Here is a 21,446-nt window from a genome sequence, read left to right on the forward strand (position 1 = left end):
ACTGTTAAGTTATATTTAGGTAATGGATTATCATAGTAGAATTAAAACACAGAGATGAGCAATGTAAATGATATATATATACATTCAATTCATAAATTGCTCAAATGACTGTTTTCTGAACTGCTTTGCTTTAAAATGGCATTTGTATATTACTTGATTCCCATGTTAGATGAGCTGACATATGTTTATTTACAGAATCCTCAGTTACAACCGTCTGAGATGTATCCCTCCACGAACTTTTGATGGATTGAAGTCTCTTCGGTTACTGTAAGCATCCTGTATTTGACAATCACATTTCTTGGAGACCTGAGTTATGGGCTATTTTGCCGGGGGGTGATGTTATCAGTTTGTTATTCATGGCTATTTCATGATGTCACAGTTTACTGGAAATTTGAAGTTAGGACAATTGTTTCACATGGTATCATTGTACAAGTACTTGGATTAAGACAACATTACCTCCTCTTGTGTAATACATGTTACTGTGGTAGTCATTTATTGCTATATACTATAGTATATAGCAATATATTGACATCAATAAATATACTGATATATACTATAATACTAACACATATAGGTCCAATTAATTTATGATAAAATAGGGAAACTTATTTTCTTTAGAAACCATATTATACTTGAATCCTTTTCTGTGAAGTGAATTAGTTTACCATATTCGTTCAGGCTTTGTTCTTGGTGTTTCTTTTTATCCACCACAGTTATATAACTCTTAACAGTCATGAGGAGGATTTTATCTTGTTCTTCCATGAGCTACTTTAAATAACACGTTAGTGTGGTTTTTTTTAACCGTGTGTAGCTGTTTGTCAACTGTTTCCCTAGTACAGACTCTGCCTTGGATTGAAGAAAATACCTTTGCTAACCTTGCCCGTGTCCACTAGCATTCGGATTCATGGAATCTTTGTTTTTTATGACACTCAAATGAACCATCTATGGTTTTATCTTGGTGCAGATGTAGTTGCGTGAAAGTGATGGTATAGAAGGGATTCCCTGTTATGGAGTTTTTTTTTCCATGATATTAGGATAGTTCAGGAACTGTCAGCTAGTCTCCCAAACAATATTTTGTCAATGACTTAATTCTGTTTTCCAGTAAGAGTGTAATAGAATATCCTTTCAAAGCACTTCTGTAAACCTTTCACTTTGCGATGACAGAATGAATTTTTGGCTGTTTTAATTTGTATTTCAAATGATTGTAGCACTTGAGTCCTTGTATCGTTGCTGAGCGTTTGCAGTGTGTGTTCTAAGAAGCCTCATTGCTTCATTAGCCATTATCTATTGGACACTACTTTCACTGTATAGTACAACATCTGTACAATTACTATTGATTTTACACCTTTTAATTAAGGATTTAAATGTCTTATCTTTCGTGGTTATGATATTTGCCATCCACTTTCTTGCACACAGCCTCTTAGCTTAACTTTATTTTGTAAATTTTACCATGTAGGCTATTTCATATTCTTCTCTTTCTGGTTTCTGAGATTTATAGTATACTGTGGCAAGTTTTCCTGATCCTACAATTATATGAACAGCATACGTTCTAAGGAATTGCTAATTTCATCTTACATTTAACTCTTCAATATACAATTTATTTTCTGTAGATGATGTGACGTATGGGCTGGCTTTTACTTTCCTAAAGAGATATCTATTGTTCAAACATAGCTTACTGAATAGATTGCCTTCTTCCACTAAAATGTTCAATAAGAATGAAGTCCTTCTACGTGTAGAAATATGCTTTGAACTTTTTCTCTTTTAGGTCTTTACATGGAAATGACATTTCTGTTGTGCCTGAAGGTGCCTTCAATGACTTGTCAGCCTTGTCACACTTGTGAGTACCTGGCTCAATGATGCAGTGCTGGGCTCAGATGCTCTCTGATTAACATATTTGCAATAGTCTTCTACTGCTCTTTTGCTGTAACTATGAGCTATGCTTGATTGAATCTTGAAAGAAAATGTACTGACTTTCAGATTGAATACCTTGCCACCTACGAGTAAATTTTAATTTACTCTTTGGCCTGGCAATCTTCATCAGGTGGGTGGTCTTGACTCAGCTAAAAGTGTCTTTTATATGAAAACAGACCTCTGGCCTCTCTGCACTATTTTTGATTGCTCTCTGATTCTTACCCAACTCTACTTTCCAAAGCTGTGTCCCATGCACTACTTTCTCCATGAATCATATACCATTTTGCTTTGATTCATTTATTCCACAAATATAGCATTGACCATGGTGCTGTCAATATGGACATGGACAGCACTGAATATTGTATTATCCCCATAATTATAGTTGCAATAAAAATGGAGGTAGAAATGGATTATGTACATATATAGAGAGAGAAAGACATATATATTTGTATATATACAAGTATATAAAATATATTCATATATTCATTATTTCTAAATTATATAGACATAATGCATGCACACACATATACACAACATTAGCAGTATTGAATTTTATCCTTAGCCTATTACTAGATGTAATAGTAAGATATCTCAAAGCTAGAAGGAAGAAAAGAAATCTAAGGCTAGAAAGCCTCCTTTCGTGATGATATATTTGGGCTATCCAGTAGCAATTATCTGTCTGGATGTCAAAGCCAGTATGATCTCAGTAAAATTCAAAAGAATTCAAAAAAAAAGAGGATAAAGGTTTAGAAAATTTAGAAAGACATGAAAAATAATATATAGTCATATTTTATCTGAATTTGCTTTATGGAAGCTCTGGTATTAGTATGGTTTGTATATATCCATTTATCAGATGGATACCTCCAATTCATATTTATGCCATTAGACCAGAGGCTACAGGAGGAAAGACCTCTACCATGTAATCTTTGAGCCTCAGCATCTACCTCACCAAAGATCCATATGAAGAGCTCTCTTTGCAAACTCATGCCCTATTCATGAGCTACAGTATGAAAATAAAAACTGCTACTGTCAGGTGTGTGGCTGATGCCAGAATGCTACATAAAGGAGGAAGTGGATTTAGGGTAATGGATCGGAGAAGGCTGCACAGCATAAGTCCTGCTTGACCTGAGGGTCCAGTTCATTATGTGACTCTCCCCATGACAGCGGACAGTGATCCAGTTCAAAGGTCCTCTGTCCTGTCAGGGCTCAGCTATGCCTCCGTGGTACACATTTCTCTTCCACGCTGTAGATCATTAACAGTTCTTCTTACTCACTTCTCTCTCCTTCAATTCAGAAGGGCACTGGGAAATGTCAATAGAGAGCAAAGGAATCAAAATTACCATTTGGCTCGTGCTTTGATTTGAACTGTTTGGGACTGACATATGTATAAAGGAAACACTGCATTGTGATGCTTGATAAAATGTGGACACTGATTTGCACAAGATAAAGTGTTATGATTTTGCAATAATATTTTAGAGGGCTCCCTAGATTATGATTCAACTGTATATTTCGGTTGCTAGTCAGAAGGTAATTTAGCTTTGAAAACTGCCTCACATATAGCTACCTCTTGTGTCCAAGCATGATAAGTTTATGAAACTACTTAATAATAATATCATATATTAATATTAGACTCACATATTACTATCTTAAATAAAATCAGGCACTTTATAGAAATGGGAAAGCACAGGTCTGGTAGATTGAAATGATGAGATAACGCTAGTTACTTCCCTGTGACTCTTCCATTATTATTGCTACTTGTGTAACTAAATACCAAATTGTAAAATGGCAGATCGTTGAAGGTGCAAATGAGCACCAGAGAATGGACTTCATTTGCCTTTATAGTGGTCCTTTTCTTGAAGTAGCATCCCTAACATTTTACACCTATTCAATTATCCCAAGTCATGTAGACTTTCATCCCCATCAGCACCTCCCAGAGACGTCAGCCTGTTCATTCACAGACATCTTGTAAATGCTTCTGCTCCATAAGTTCTCCTGAGGATTACTTGTGTGTGCCCATATGCCAGTCTACTTAGAAATGGGAGTTCACTGGGGGTCAAGAATGATTCCCTGTTCATAGTAGAGTCCTCAGATTGTTGACCAGTAACCAAGTTCTCAGTAAACAATCAGGGAAAGCAGGAAGTGCTAACCTATTCCTAGGCTGTAGATAAATCCAAGATAAATGTGTCTCTCTGCATATGAAGCAACACTGGAAAGCCCAAGGAACTGTTAATGTTATTTATCCCAGCCTCACAAAAATAAGGAAAGTGGAAATCTGCAGCTTCTCCATTTCCTTCTAAATAATGGATATCAACAAATTTATAGGGATTTTCTACTGAGCATCACTGTGAATCTGTTCCATTAGGAAATAACAATACTTCCATACTTGTGTGTGTGTGTATGTGTGCTTTTGTGGTGTTCTTTTTCCAGAGCGATTGGAGCAAACCCTCTTTACTGTGATTGTAACATGCAGTGGTTATCCGACTGGGTGAAGTCGGAATATAAGGAACCTGGAATTGCACGCTGTGCCGGCCCTGGAGAAATGGCAGATAAATTATTACTCACTACTCCCTCCAAAAAATTTACATGTCAAGGTATGGCTTTTAATTACTGGCACTATTTTTGAAAAACTTCCCACATTAATCACCGCAGACGTGGCAGTATCTTGTAATTAGACTTCGAAGGTCTAGTTGGGCAAGAGTTTATGTTCTCAGTTAATCTGTTTGAAGAAGGTAGGCTATTTCCTGTTTCCCAATTATACAATTAGGCTTTTCAAATCCATGTTAGACGCATTGGAATGAATAGGCTTTCTTGAAGATGTAGGTAGATGTGTACAAATTGGGAATTACTTTCTTAGTCTCTAACCAATACAATGTTTTACTTTTGCTTTATCTAAACATGGCCCTGGCTCTCAGGGCTCCCAGGGCCCTGTGGCTTCCTAATGCCAGGTAAGGAGAACCAAACCAAGCCTTCCAGTGTTCCAGCCAGAATTCCCAGTTACCCCCTGTGCTGAGATTTCCCGAGTGGATGTTCCCTGGTGCTTGCTTCTACTCCTGTTTCTTCCCTAACTTGACCCTTTGTTGATGTACTTATAGATTCTATATTGTATCTTCATAGTAAATATAATTTTCTTCTCTCATTCTAAGGATAGTTGATGCAAACATTCATAGTATAAATACAAAAAATTTAATTGGGGAAATGCAAACAGTAATTATTTATTTTTTGTAAGGAGAAACAAAATGAACCATTAGTCACAAGATATAGATACCATCCCTAAAGACTTATGTATCATTGCATTCAGGGAAACTAAATATGTCGATGTAGGTTGTAAGTTTTGTCATTCTTCTTAACTTGTAGATATTTCTAAAAGCCCACTCACAATTACTAGAGAAGAAAAATCATTGATGCTTCTAAATGTAAAATCAGAAAATATAAACCCTAAATATTATAAATTATAGAGCAGTTTGTGTTGTGGTCAGTCCCTCGTACATTTGCAAACAATGCCAAAAAATCATAAGCTTCTAAAACTGGACCATTGATGCAGGGGACAAACACATATTTAAGTTAGCAATACTGAGTAATTGCTTACCTCATAACCAGTCTGGCTGCTTAAAGTCACAGCTTAGTTTTCCAGTACTTATGAAAACCTAATTTCATGGCTTAACCAACTGTAAATCAACGTGAGAGTTCTAACATGAAGGACATTAAAGATTAAACAGTTGACATGGCTGAGGAGATAGTTGGTCAAGTGGTTGCCTTGAAAGAACAAAGACTCAGGTTTAATCTCCAGAATACACAAAACAAACAAAGCAGAGAGTGGTGGCACTTGGTTATAATTCCTAGAACTGGTAAAATAGCTTCCCAAAGCTCATTGGTTCTCTAGCCTAGTATACTTGGCAAATTCCAAACTAGTGAGAGACCCTTTCAAAAGAAAAGAGGTAGAGAACTGGAGAAAATACGTCACTAAATTCTACAGTATATCCATGATCAATGCTTGCTGCAAGAAACATGAGTACCACAGTTTGAATCCTAAGTGTTGGATTACAAGTCAGACATGGTGGTACATATACAGAACTGCAGCTTTGTCTGAGTGGAGGGAGGAAGATCCCTGGAACGCACCAGTCAGCTAATCTAGATGAATCAGAGAACTTTGGGTTCAGTGAGAGACCCTGTCTCAAAAACTACACACAGAGGGATTAAGGACAACCAGTGTTGGACTCTGCCCTCCAAAGGCATGTGTATACACATTAATTTATGTGCATCAGTATATCACATGCATAATCATACACAAACACACACAGAGAAGGAAGGCTGAAGAATGACAACTATGATTGTAGTCTGGCCTTCACACTGGCCTTCACACACTTGCATTCTATACAGTTGTCTCCACTTCTCAATTTTGCACACACACACTTTACAAAGATGAAATGACTGGGAATATACACGTCACACTGCCTTACACAGAAAACCCACCCTGTATAGCTATGTAGTTAATGGTGTTACTCTAATACATCGCCACAATACAATCAGATAACACCTACAAACTGGAATAATTTTTTTTTCAAAAAAGTAAATCTAGAGCGACTAGCTAATTTTAACAGAAACAAAAGCAAGATTCTGCATAGTACAGTGCATTGCTCTTTAATAGTACAATAACAATGGTGTTTAGTTGTTTGGGGAACGCTCGCTCTATCCTGAGCACTTTATCTTCCCATGATTTCTACATAGAAACATACATACATACATACATACATACATACATACATACATACATACATACATAGAACTGTGTACTTCCCACTCGAGATACTAAAATATTGTAATTATAGTGATTGACTCAGAATAAAGGAGCCAAAGATGGAACTATGAATCTCTGACGTCAGAACTCACTACCATTTTGCTTTGAAGGCATGGTAGAAAAAAATTTACATGACCATTGATATCAATAAGCTTACAACCTTCTGACAGAAGTATCCTGACAAACTCAAAGTCAAGAAGCCCCCTCCAGTGAGGTTTGTTTGGCTGAAGGCAATGTATTCTGGTCTATTATTGGAACAATCCACTCAGGGAAGTCTCAGGAGTGCTGTTCTGTGAGCATTCATGCTTTCGGAGCTTGCAAGCAGAAAAATGATTGAGACTTAAATATTTTATAATTTGACATTTTCATATTTTAACTTAACTCCCCTGCTTTTTATGCCAGTGTAAAAAGTTTTTATTTTACTCATGAAAGTCTGCTAAGTACAACCTCTCATTTTAAGACTTATCAATATGTAATCAAATTACAACAGGGAAACAAGTCATCTTTATTAAAGACATGTGTGTGGTTTTATATGTAAATGTAATGTTTCTGTATTATCCTGTGTAGCTGACTTTAGTTAAAACATGTATTTTCTATTTTCATTGTAATGAGATGAAGTAGGTGCTCATAACATGTTTAGCTAGCAGCCAGGTAAGAGCATTCTTCAGTGAGGAAAAGGTGACTCAGGATCAGGAGCTGTCCTTGTAACCATGTGCATCTTCTCTTTAACACTGGCTTAAACAAGCATTCTTTAATCATAAAAAGAGAGTTTTTGCCTTTTCTGTTTCCTTAAACATCCTCTGTAAAGTTGGTGGTATACAGAGAGCAAGAGTTAGCTGTGTGCACAGCTAAATATCCCACTTCTTCTATTTGACAGATATTCAATAGCCTCTCAGATTACCGAACAGTGAGCGTTCAATTGGAAATGCATGGTATCTTCTTTTATCCATTTAACAAACATTATTGGACATGGAGTTCAAACAAACGATAAAGTAGTGTTGCAACATGTTAATGAGCTAATAAATGATAACTAAACATCTACTTTCTTGAGTTATGTTATTACATAGTTAATTCTAAAATAATACAGAATATGAGTGACAGAGATAGGTATAAGATGGAAATATGTAACTGGGTCAATCAATGATAGAATTGTAATGGTACCAGAAGGTTCTCAAGAGGTGTTTGCAAGTGGCCATGGGGCCTCGGACTAGGACATTGCAAAAAAGGACAAGCTGAAATAGGCAGCTGTTTCACAGTCAAAAGTTCAAAACAGATGGGGAAACTAGAAAACCACAAAATTACTTTATCAAGACCTCGTGGTACAGACTAATAACCCCATTTACTCAGGATGCTGAGGTAAGGAGATCTCAACCATGCTGGAGCTACTTACACAAAGAGTGAAACCCTTTCTCCAGAAGAAAAATAAATGTCAAAACAAAACTAAGGCTATTATTGCTAAGTTGGCTGCAGAGCCCTAGTTTGAGTCCCCAGTAATCAGGAGTGTGAGGGAGAGGATGGAGAAAGGAAGAGGAAGAAGGAGAGGCGGGGGGATAGGAGTAGGAGGAGGGAGACACGGAAAACAAGAGAAAGGAGGAGGATTATGTCCATTACATCTTTATGTCTCTCTATATAAGACCTCAAACATTAAGTAATTCTAGGAACTTTTTCAATCTTAAAATATTCACACTGTACTAAATAACCTAGTGTGTTGCAGTCTCTCCCCTACTTCTATATATTAATGATCCTGTCCATTTTAGAATTGTTGGGGAGAATATAACATATCTCCATAATGACATTGAAATAGTAGTGGTTTCTTGCAGGAGACTCACATTTTCCTTTGGGGAGAACTGTTGTGCTGCTTGAGTGAGGCCTCTGGCTTTATGCTTCACAGTTGTGACTTAATACTAGCTTTATTCATGAACCAAGGTAAAGATGATTAAATAATTTAGGCTAAGCAAGCAGCAATGAGAAATTTACTGACTAGATCAGTTTTGAAGCATTATTCAAACTCAATCCAAACATTTCATATTTTCAGATATCATATCACTAATGTTATAGCTATAACATTGAAATAACTTTAGTACAGTGGAGTTTTAATTTTTCATCACAGAAATAAATGTGGATTTATATAAATTGTTATCTGCTTTTTAAAAAATTTTACATGATTTTTTTTATTGTCTATCATTAGTTGCCATTTTCATTCCTGAGTCAAAAGTATGAGTCCAATGACTTCTGTCCCACTGAATCCAGCAAAATCATTTTATTTGTTCTTATAAGTTCTCATCTAAGTCAAAGGTGGCCATTGTTACTTCTTTGATATTTTCTTTTGCTCTTTCTTCCTATCTTTTTCTGGTACTGCTTTCTCTCTTAACAGTCTGCACTTCAGTTCTTAGTCTTACTAAACTCCCAATAGATTTCCATCAATGACCACAAATAACTGACCATGAATTGAATTTTCTCTGGAATTCAGGATGCTATCTCGATTGGCTTTATAAAAGTTCTCCTGTAACAGCTTGCACCACGTTGAAATGGGATTTATATGGCATGCTTATCATTGCCTGTATTCTTTTTTTTCTCTAATTGACACATGCACAGCTCTACTGCTGAACAGAAAGGTTCGAAGAAACTCAGGCGTTTCATTTGGATTGGATGATCCGATGCCTCGCACCTCACACAAAGTAGATACCCATAAATATTTGATGAATAAGGGATGTTGATAAATACACCTTTGATAATATTGCTTGAGGAATTCTGTAATAACACATATAACACAAACGCTTGGTTTTAAACAAGATCTACTTTCAGTCCAGTTGCCTAGTATCACAAATCACCCATGAGCTTCTGGAGTTGTTTTTTGTGTGCTTTGGACATGAGTTTGTTATTGGACTAGTGTTTCCAAAGGATTAGAGAATAAAGGCAGATTCTGGAATATAGTTAGAACTGTTTTTTTGTCTTATGCTTTTGGTAATAAATCAAAGTGAGACAGAATCCTCAGGGATAGGAACTCTGGGTTAAGCACATAGCTAGTGGTTGGAGTCATGTAAGCAGCTCTGCCTTCAAACTTCAAAGTATTCACCATCTAGCAGTCCATCTCTTAAAACCTGTAGCAGAGACAGAGTGCTAACAAAAGTGTCTTCTCATTTTTAGTTTGAATTCTTAAGATAAACATATCTCTGCTCATTTAACTAATACTGTATTATTTTCTTAGTCATCTTTAATTTCAAATCAACCCAGTTAGCATACACTCAACTCCTTCATTTCCTTGATACTAGTAAGTATCTGTCTCCATGAGGTGAAAGGTCTTTCTTTCTTTGTGGTACACATCTCATGGGGGCTAATTTGTTTTCAGAAAACATCTCTCAGAACCTGTTAGTTTCAAATACAAGAAATTGAAGGATGTAGTTGCCTTTCAAGGAGAGAGACAGAGACGAAGAGAAACACAAAGAGACACAAAGACACAGACACAAAGACAGACAAAGAGAGACACAGAGACACAGATACAGAGACAGAAAACAAATCTCACTGTAGCTTACCATTGTTTCTATTATTCCATGGTCTACAACAGATTCACAAATCAGACTTGTGCTTTTTAAAAACGTGAACTCATTAGCACACTATGATTAATCTAAAGAGTAATTAACCTTTTATCTCCACCTCTATTCTTCATGGTCACTGTAATAGTAACTACCCTGAGACAGGATAAAGCAGTAATTCCCTGTGAATTAGAAATATCCAGAGAGGTACTTAGAGAGTGCACTGGACAGAAAATGAATTCTAAATTGTTGTCAAATAAAAGATGATATGACTTAAAATACTTAAATGTAGGTAGAAAAATGAATAGAAATGATCAAGGTGCTACCCTTAAGAAGTAGTTCTTAAGGGTAGGAATGTAGAGAGAAGCAAAGTTGGTGAAATTGGGTAGCTATTAAAGGTGCTATGAAAGCTGCCAATGGAGAAAACCAGTCAACAGTCCTTTCTAACTGCGATGCCAAGGAACCAAACAATGCCCAACAAGGCAAGATATCCCAGAAGGTGAAATAGTGATACTTATATTCTGGGGGTAACCAATAGCTACCCAACTGAATTTAAACCCCATGCAATATTGGGAAATTCATGCGCGGCACAGTAAATTTAACCAACTTCCTATGGTTGGTGAAGTAATGAAACCTAGAGGGGAACAAATTATTGCCATTTTCCAAGATCAGTGTAATCTTTAATTACATTCTAAGTAGCTATTCTTATATCTACATGTAAGCGTGGCTCTCATCCCCCATCACAGAAGCTTCTCTTTACGACAACTGGAGAGCATTCCCAAAAGTCACAACTAGGCAAAATACAGAGATCCGTAGCTTGGGTAGTAAGTGTGAATAGTAGAAAATTTCTGAGGATGCTATGTGTTAATCTGACTTTTTACTGATCAAGAGGTTTCTTTAAAGTGTGTTACAAAACAGGAAACTGAGAGGCTCATTTAAGTAGCATCTTATTGCTAGAGAAGACAGGTTGGAAATACGACCTGGCACATTCTGCACTAATGAACTAAATGGCTCAAAATGGCACAAAGGAGACTATCACAAAGGCCACGTTTTTCTGGATTTTGTCACGTTCATAAAACAGCACTGAAATTTTGTGCTATGCATTTCCATTGAGCCAGCTGAGGCTGGGTATGAGTCATGGTCATGGATAGTATCCAGAAATACTAGATAGTTTATAAAGGGTTTCAGATCCTAGACTGATGTCAATTTCAGCTTCTTGCTACCTAAGCTACCACACCAGAGTCTTACTGTCTGTCAATCAGAAATCTCAGTCTTCACAGTTAGAAGCCTTCCTTTGGGATTCCTGGGCATGATTGAATGATACTGATTACTAGTCCCATCAGAGAAGAATCACGTGAAGATTAATGACAAATAATTTTCCACAAATCTTTCTGTTATATTAGGGAACATAAATGAATTAGATGATGCACAAAGAGAAAGCACCGCTTTCTTATATCTTACTGTTGATTTGTAGGTCCCGTGGATATCACTATTCAAGCCAAGTGTAATCCCTGCTTATCAAATCCATGTAAAAATGATGGCACCTGTAACAATGACCCCGTTGATTTTTATCGATGTACCTGCCCATATGGATTCAAGGTAAGTAGAGACCATAGTGGGAAGACATTACTTCCTATGGTATTTCTTCTCTCTATGGTATATGTTCTTTCTCTGGGGGCTTGTTTGACTTGAACTAACATTAACATGGGCATTTCTTCTCTAGGGTCAGGACTGTGATGTCCCCATTCATGCGTGTATCAGTAATCCATGTAAACATGGAGGAACTTGTCACTTAAAGGAAGGAGAGAATGATGGATTCTGGTAAGTATCCTGGCTGTGAGGTCCTTTGTCTGATGTACCGTAACAAGATTAACTAAACAAGTGGGCATGATCTTTTTTTTCAAGAGTTTTAGTGTACAGACTACATGTATTGATTGATCCATGAAAGAAATAGCACAATATGAAAACTTACCAAAGACACTACAGGGCTCTCAGTTCATAGAAGTACAAAGCTTTAAAATCTTGGAAGAATACATGTTACAATAAATCAAGTCAGATTATGGCAACACAAGATATCGGCTCATTCAGCGCATTAATAGCCAGCTAGTCTACTTATACAAATCATACATTTATTATTTATTATTATTAACTCCCCTCTACCGCCCCCCAGAAAGGAGAAGCCTTTCCAAGGACATCTACCAAACATGGCGTATCAAGCTACAATAAGACTAAGCATATACCATCACATCAAGACCGGACAATGCAACCCAATAGGAGGAAAAGAGTCCCACAGTTAGGCCGAAGGGTCAGCAACAGCCCCTGCTCTCACTATTAGGACTCCCACAAGAACACCAAGCTACTCAGCCATAACATAGATTTAGAAGACATATTCAGACCCCTACGGGCCCCCTTATCTCCACAAGTTCCCATGAGACCGAGTCAGTTGATTCTGTGGGTTGTGTTCTCAAAATAAATTCTTTATTAATCACACTAATAAATTTACATAAGAACAATAATCTACTACTGAACTTGTTAGAAAATTTACTTTTAGAAGAAATATACTCTATTTCTTTTATAAAATTGTCTCTAATTTATGTATGCCTCACTCAAATATTATTTTGATATCTACTCTAAATGAAGTATACAATGCATTTCCAGTGAAAATTGCATTTAATGAGACAAATGAAATGTTCAGTTTTTATTATTTAAAGCTTATTCTTAGACAATCACATATGCACATAACGCACCTGGCAGACTCTCTGAGACCAACGTCTTGTGTTTTTATCCCATCCCTATCAAAGCCAACTCCTCCTAACAAGTTCCTCTCACAGATTCCTGTCTTTTTTGATAGTAGAAAATGTTCGTATTATATAACTGCAATAAGTATATTTTATATTTACTTATTGCAAACTTTAAGTATATCACAACTAGAATTATAGATGATATGATTTTAGAAGTCAGATTCATGCTTTTGTGTTCACATGTGTGTTTGTGTGTGTCTGTGTGTGGGAATGTGCATCTGAAGGTAGATAGCCCACAAGGGCAGAAGTGTTGGATTTTTTTATAGTTAGAGTTATAGGTGCTTATGAACTGCCTGATGTGGGGACTAGAAATAAAATCTGGGTCATCCAGAAGAGCAGTATGTGCTCTGAACCACTGAACACAAGATCTGTGAGTAATTGGGTCAAACAAAATCCCAGCATGAATTGGAAAGAGGCTCATGAAGTCCACCTGTAGCTGAAGTGTTGTTGGCTATTGGTGGCTGCTGGCAGAGCAAGAGTCAGTTTCCTCCGGCTTGTAGCCCTTGAGAGGCTGCCCATATTTCAGTAGGTAGCCCGACGCCCATGCACATGAAGATGACACTAAGTGGATTCTGTGGGTCATAATAAGAAGTTGTTAGGAAAAAGTGATGAGTTATAATGGAGGTATTTAAATGAAGGCAGAGGGAACAGATTCAGTCAAAGCATGCTATATTCACCTAGGAAATTCTCAGACAATAAACAATTAGAAAATCAGAACCAATCTTCATTATTTTTTTTTAAATGTGTATTATACTCAATTTGAGAAGAGCATATCTAGGGGGAAGTAAAGGAAATTTTGATCTTTGAATTTTAAATTTTTGGGATTAATCGACTTTTAAGATCCTGGAGCCTTTCACTATCTTGTATTTTGTTGTGGGAAATATTTAAAAACATAAATATAAAAATAAAAAAATAAAAGGGACCAGCAGGCTTCCCCAGCTACCACCTGCACCCAGCAGACCACATGGCTCCAGCCAGGTGATCTCCAGTCAGTGGTCTCTCTGGGCCAGAGCTCCCGAGTCCCTTGGCGGATTGTTGCCACGCCTGCCCCACACAATGACCATCTTGGCCTCTTCCTCTTTCTCTCCAGACACTCTCTGACCTCTGTAACTCTTAGCACTGTCTCCCTTTTCCCTGTCCAATCACAGGCCTCCTGTTGCCCTACTATTTAGTGTGATTGGACAGGGAAAATCCTGTCACATTGACCCTCATAAAATTTTCTTCTTAAATATTCTCTGGTTTGTTAGCTAGTACCTTAAATTGCTGCTTACAGTATATAATTTCAAAGGATTTAAAAAATCAATTTCATGTAGTTAAATGTTTTGTAATTGTTGTATTTATTCTATTTAAAACTATTTAGACCACAACAGTTTCTTGCCGTTCTTTCCCTATGTTCAGGTGTACTTGTGCTGATGGGTTTGAAGGAGAAAACTGTGAAGTCAATATTGATGATTGTGAAGATAATGATTGTGAAAATAATTCTACATGCGTTGATGGAATTAACAACTACACATGTCTTTGCCCACCGGAATACACAGGTATGAAGAAGAGGAAATGTGTCATCAATCGGGGTATCAATTTGAGAGCATCATCACACTATTATGTTTATTTACCAAGCCATTCTTTTTCAATAATTGGGAGATTTAATTGTAATAACTGATACACATAGTTTTTGTTTATCCCAGCAAGTAAAAGATGCAGCACACTTGGTTTAATGAACCGTTCTTATAAGTTCATGATCTGTAGAAGAATAAAAAAGGATACTGACCTGCTGGAACTTTTGAACCCATAATTCAATTACATTTTTATTCAGACTACTTTCCCTCTACAGACTATCTTGCCAGTGTATATTTGTGCATTTCTTTATATAGCCAAAACACAATTCAGCATCTGAGTGCATAATGTCCATACTTTCTTTTAGTAGTGAAAGTTGCCTATAGGAAGCTCTGTCCTTCAATTTGGGCTCCATCAGGAAGATGAGCTTTGGAAAGTTTTATGAATAAGACTATTATGTTTTTACCAATGCTTTGTCTCTGGTTGATAAACCTGATCAGACTACTCAAAATGATAACTTTTTGTTCTTAGTTTTGATCAATTTTCTGTAAAGTCAGTATCAAGTTTCTGCCTTGTCTATTTTGAAAGAATAGCTTCTCTGTTGGTTTGTGTGGCTGTGCCTAAGAAATGTCATAGTCAGCTTTCTTGTTAACCTAGCATGCGAAGGAGACAGAGAGGATAATAGTACTCTAAATACTAACACACAACTAGATTCTATCATTATTTCTGAAGCTGCAATTTGCATTTTACTTGGCATTTTCATTTGTTATATGTATGTTCATATAATAAAACACTTAATAATTTAGGATAGTGAAATAATTACATAGTTAAATAAGATTAATGTTTTTAATCATAAAATGCAACCTTTTCTATACAATCAACTTTCCAAGAGTTCTGAAGGAATAATCTTTAAAGATTGTTATGGAAGATACAAAACTTTGCATTACACTAAATGTCTGTTTTTATAGGAAAGTATATTTTATTGTGGGAAAAATGCAACATAGTGTGACGAGGTTATGTTTGGACAATCTAGATGTGTTTAGATGTTTCTAAAGTTGCTTTTTCCATGGAGTCTTACAAGTAAAGCACTAGATATAGACACAGATGAATAGGCGGGTAAGTAAGAAAATAAATAGATGATAGGTATGTAGATAGATGACTGGTAGATCGATAGACACATAAACATGGAAAATTGTAGATTCATACATACATAGATATCATGCTAAGAGTCAGAATTTGATCATTTATTGTTTTTTCATTAACAAAATATAACAAGTGTATTTGAACACACCACGGGCAGACAGATATTAGTTGTTACACAGGTTTGCATACACATCTCTGTCATCTCTATCACATATCAGATATCTTCCACTAGCTTGTAGTCATAGATTTAAATCCTTTATACAAAGCCTGAAAATCTAAGATCTATTGGACCAGATATTTATATGCCTGTACGAAGGTTAGTATTTAAATAAGAAAGTTTCTTAGTCATCCCTAAGATATAGATGCTGTCTATCTCCACCACTGTTCAGGTGATAGAAAAGGCTTAAGAACCCACATATTTTTTGAGACTTTGGTAAGCCACTTTATTTGATTCTACCAGAGAAGTTGGGATCCCAAGCATTGCAAGACTATTAAAGTTCTCTATGTTGTTCTGGGTACAGAAACCAGGAGTCTATATACTCTTTCTGGTTTAACAAAGGCAAGATAAGAGGTCACATGTTTGTTAAGGTCCTTGTATGTCTTTCTGTGATAATTTGCATAGCATTGCAACACATCCAACTCAGTTTGGAGCATGTCCTGCTGCATTGGCTTTCAATTTCCTACTTTTTATTCTGATGAGTCATAACAATTTTTGACTGTTTCTCTTACCTGCTCCACTTCAGTTCCAAACTCTTGTGTGCCCTCCTACAGAACTCAGTTCCATGTTCCCTCCTCTGAGAGTTGGATGCAACCCCCCTTCTCCAACTATGTCAAGTTTCATTCTTTTCACTCTATTTTAAGAATTCAAAACTTAACAAAACCCATTGTTTGACAAAATGTGGCATTCATAAACGTTGTCATGAAGGACCCTACCCTGACTCTGTCATAAACCACCTGGCTCTGAAGATGAACCCAAACACCATTACTCTTTTTACTTGTAGCTATTACAGATGTTGCTTTGCCTTAATTTGGGCAAAGGCTCAAGAAAAATATTGATCTGCAGACTGCTTAAGGCATAGAGCGGAGAGATGCTACCTTTATTACATTGGACTGAGTCCCCTGGGTTAAAAAGGATTTGAAAACTTGGCAATAGAGAAGATACCTAAATGGGATGAATTCATAAATCATCTCTTAACTGTAGACTTTTGTGCACATTTGAAGGGAGTGCAGTTATAAAATGTCAAACTAGCATCTGCAGATTCTGAGATTGGAGGCATATAGGTGACCTTTGCTGACAGGGAAGCATAAGTCTGATTCTAGAATTCTGTGTCCTGTTTAATCCCCTTCTGCAGTTACAGAGGAATTATCTTATAATGGGACTTTGTTGTTTCAAATTTAACATGGAATCTGATTAATGAGCATGAGTTCAGAGAACAGAAAGCCAGCTAAAGTCACAGAATATAATAATGTTGCCTTTGTTTTAAAATCATCTAAGCTGTCGGTTGCTTTTTTTTCCTTTGATTTTTTTTCTTTAGCCTGTACCTCAAATGCATACCATGAGAACATGAATTCTATTTGATGGTAGCAAATAAAACTTCACTAGGAAAGCTTGTGAATCATCATGGTAACCATACTTCCGTTTAACGTCTCTATCGAGACGTACGGTTGTCAATGGAGAAAATTCAGAGACCTGAAGAGAATCAGACAAGGAAATCAGCACATAACAAGTATCCTAGAAATCTGAGCTAGAAATACTTAAAACAGGATGAATGCTTGAAATACATTCAGAAGTTACAGTGGCATAGTTAAATCCCGAGCAAGCAAACATCACACGGAGTGAATGATGTAGTCCCTGTTCCTTCCTGTTAACAAAACAAAGGACTGATAACATAAACTGGATGACTCAATAGTGTTTTTCTGTTATCTAAACTTTCCTGGGCCCACACACACCCTTTAATAGTCAGATATATTTAGATTCTCTACATATTAGTATTCTCTACATATTAGCTCTGCTTCTCCCCCAGACGGAGATGCTTCTCTGCCAGTATTATTCAGGAAAGGTTAAAGTTTTAAAATTTAGTTTCCCGTGATTCTATATTAAAATCAGTATTTGAATGGGGAAATACGGATTTAGTGATATTAATTTTTGAAAATAATTCTATATTTTTAAGTTAGTTTCAGAGATTTGGGAACTTGATTTGTTTACTATTTTCTTAATTATTAATGTATAGTTTTCATAAAAACAAAACATTTCTCATAGGAAAATTTTCAAGGAATTCCTTGAAAATGTATAAACAAAATGACTACATTATTGAAAGCACGTAAATATTTTCTTAGATAATGTTAGATTTGGAGCTGATCTTGGAAAAATAATTTTGCAATAATAATTATTGGGTTGGGTTATGTGTGTTTTCAATAACTACACCCTCTCAGGGCCACATAGAAGTATGAATGCTTTCAAGCCTTCCTATTAAAATATTTATTCAGCACAATGGCAGTGTCCATAGTAGCTGAGTTTGTATATTCACAGAGTCTATCTTATGAAATTTATAAAGAACTCTTTAACTTTCCCATTTGGCTCTGGGTCCCTATGCCAATGTCCCCTGCACACCTAACTAGAATAAAGAGGCAAGTGTCAGTCACCTGGTTTAGATGCCAATCTCTGGCTCCCCTGGGATGGCTTTTTCTTTTGCCCTGTTCTTCTACCTGTTTGTGTGTTTAGCCAGCTGTAGGTAAGAAGTGTCAGCCTGGCTTCAGTTTGCTCTCTCACACTGGCTTTTCTGTTGTTAATGCTGCGCGTTGGCTTCCTGTGTGCTACCCTTACATTGCAATGTAAAAAGTCTTTTGTCTCTTCTGTCTTTGTCGCTGCCAGCTGCTAATCTGAATGAGGTGGAAAAAGGTTAGTTGCTCTTTTTAAAGTCTATTATGGTTTTCACTTCAGTTCTCCTCTGTCTTTTAAAACTACTAGACTTTACAGGGTATGCTGGGTAAAGATGCTGACAAGGGATGAAGTCAGTGAGTGCTGGGTCAAATCATTCCTATAGATCCTTGATATACGTACACCTGCATGAAACACTATAAAATGCTTCATTGAAATTCACTTCATCAATTTATAGAAGACTGTGCTAGTGTTCTGAGTGAGAAAAGTATATGTCTAAAATTAAAAACATATTTTCTTTTTCCTACTCGTCTATATGTTTTAGATTTTTAAAGGTATCATGAGAATATATTATATATTGAAAAATGTAGGCCCTTTAACACAACATATATACTATACTTTGTAAAAGCATTGAAAGTAGGGAAGAGTTTTTCATAAGCTTAAGTCCATATCTTTGCTACTACATCCTGTAAAAAAAAATCTAAAAATATATATAGTACTTGAAATATTTTATACCATATGAATGGGGCTGCATTTCAATGATAAGTGACTTACCTAGCATGTATAAGACCCTGTTTCTAACTTCACCACTGCAGAAATTGTATACGTAAACATAAATTATATATATGTATATATGCATATATATTTCTAATATACATGTAAACAATGTGCTGACATGTGTTTCTTTGACTTGTGTATAAATAATGTATTATATATGAAATAACTTACCATATAAATATTTAAAAGCCCAAGAGGTTTATTTGTACAGTGAAACTGTCAAATCACTATTACTGAATCTACTGACTTCTATGCAGTTTTCTTAAAGCATTAGAAAGTTTGGTGCATTGTCACTAACATCACTGACATCCCACTGGGTTCCCAAACAAATCCAGAGCCAAGAAGGGGGAATACAGTTGTTAGAGCAGTAGCTATGCTGAAAGCATATCTTAGAATCTTCATGAACATGCCTGTTAAAGTCTAAGAGTTAACCTTGGATCATTTGAATTAACCTTGAATCAAAAGACTTTAAGTCCTGAGTATAGGAACCAACAGAGTGTTGATGGGTCCTAGCATTCAAGCAACACTTTGTGTATTCTAAGGATGATGGAGGGATAGATAGAGCATCTCATTCTCGTCTGTTATTGAGCAGTTTATTTTCTGTTGCTGTGTTGAGGTGACTTAGTGTGTTTGCTCACTTAGAGATATTGTGTGAAGAGTGAACTTGGAAAACATGTTAAAAAAAAATTTGATCTTTTAGACTGAAAATGTGGCTCCCTATGCTGTCTGTTTATGTATCTAGTAATTCTTTGGCTTACTATCCTCTTTCCATTTTATAAGCACAAAAACAATTGATGGTCTGTGCCTAACGCCAACTGTATCTCCAGATCACAGCAGAAATTATTCTGCCATGAGAATATATACTTAATTAGTGACATGCACACATTCTTAGAAACTAGCTTAGTACTTTATATCACCATGTGGTTTCATAAGCTGACAATATTTTGCACTTATGTTTATAAAAGATGTGTTGCTACAAAGAATTAGCTGTTGACTTGATTTTCTTTTAAAGCAAACCTTTGTGGTTGGCTGAAATGGCAATGATATTATAAGTCTATGGATACAGACAGTAACTGCTGAGGAATAGCATTATAAATCAATGATACTGTATGATTCAATGTGTGCTTACTCAAGAATATACACCTTGTAAGTATAATGTCTACCTGAACCTACAGCACCCACTATAACTTTCATACCTCTTGTTATAGCCAGTCCCACTTGATGCTACCTCCAGTCTTGGCTACTTTGCATATCATATGGTATGCTAATTGTTTATGCAAAACAAGTTTTCTTTTCTGAACTGATTGCTAGAGACAATCAGCCTTGTGGACCTTTGAAACATTTAGTTATGGTCCCCAAACTCAAGTGCATAAAGATAATTTATTGCTTTAGTTGCAAATTATTAGAACCAAATCAGTGCCTAAACCATTAATAATTCTTAGGATGACATTACACTTTGTCCCAGAATACTTGTTATTGGTATAGACGGAGTGTAAATGCATAGTCTTTAGTCTTGGTGTCTTGGAACCAGCATGTATAAAGTATAAGGCCTCTATTACTTAGTTATTTTCTTCTGTAACATGGGAGTAATGACTCCTATCCTCCACCATGTAGATGTTTGAGGAAAAACAACGATGATTAGAGTCTATAGGAAAACACTTGGATGGTAAATGTTCATACTTCTGGGATGTTGTGGAGCAGCCTGGTGAGACATGCTTTGCATTATCTGATGCCATTTCTTCAGGCTGAAGAATGGGATTTGGTAGATAGCTCTACCTGAGAAATGTGCACATGAAATAGATCTTTCCATGTTTTCACTAAATTTATTTTATTTTTAAGTTTTTGCTTTTTATGCTCATTATAAATAGACTGTATGCAGGGATAAGTGGTCACTTCTCTTAGCTCGTGCATAATGACACCTGTATAATGACATACTGAAAATAGTAGGACATACTGAAAACCAAAGAACTGTTGCCAGTAATTTTAGGCTTTCAGCATCATTTTTAATATTCGTGATCTCTTCATAACAACAGGGAGGCCTGCTGTTACTTTTGTATTGAAATGTACAAGGCCTGCATTTCAAAGTCAATATTGCTGTGGGCATAGCTGAGGTCTTCCAACGAAGAAAGCTAATGTTGTAGCCTCCTTTAACCACTTTAACTGGAGAAAGTACTTTGGCAGTCTTGCAAGGTCATGTGGTTTCTATTCATCTTCCAACATTTCAAGGCTTTCTTCAATGTATTTGAATCCCAGAAAACATTTTAGAAGAACTA

The 21,446-nt window shown here is 36.2% G+C and overlaps 1 protein-coding gene across 4 annotated transcripts in view; it reads left to right on the forward strand.

Annotated features, from left to right (window-relative positions):
- Slit2 (slit guidance ligand 2) overlaps positions 1-21,446 on the forward strand; it is a 325,678-nt gene that overhangs the window by 263,624 nt on the left and 40,608 nt on the right. For all 4 annotated transcript variants that reach the window (XM_021161790.2, XM_021161792.2, XM_021161791.2 and 1 more), the window contains 6 exons: positions 196-267; positions 1,766-1,837; positions 4,339-4,502; positions 11,714-11,838; positions 11,963-12,060; positions 14,439-14,578. In XM_021161790.2, the coding sequence (XP_021017449.1) occupies positions 196-267; positions 1,766-1,837; positions 4,339-4,502; positions 11,714-11,838; positions 11,963-12,060; positions 14,439-14,578 (671 nt within the window). The remainder of the gene's footprint in view (positions 1-195; positions 268-1,765; positions 1,838-4,338; positions 4,503-11,713; positions 11,839-11,962; positions 12,061-14,438; positions 14,579-21,446) is intronic.

Source organism: Mus caroli, chromosome 5 (assembly GCF_900094665.2).
Source record: "Mus caroli chromosome 5, CAROLI_EIJ_v1.1, whole genome shotgun sequence".
NCBI lineage: Eukaryota > Metazoa > Chordata > Mammalia > Rodentia > Muridae > Mus > Mus caroli.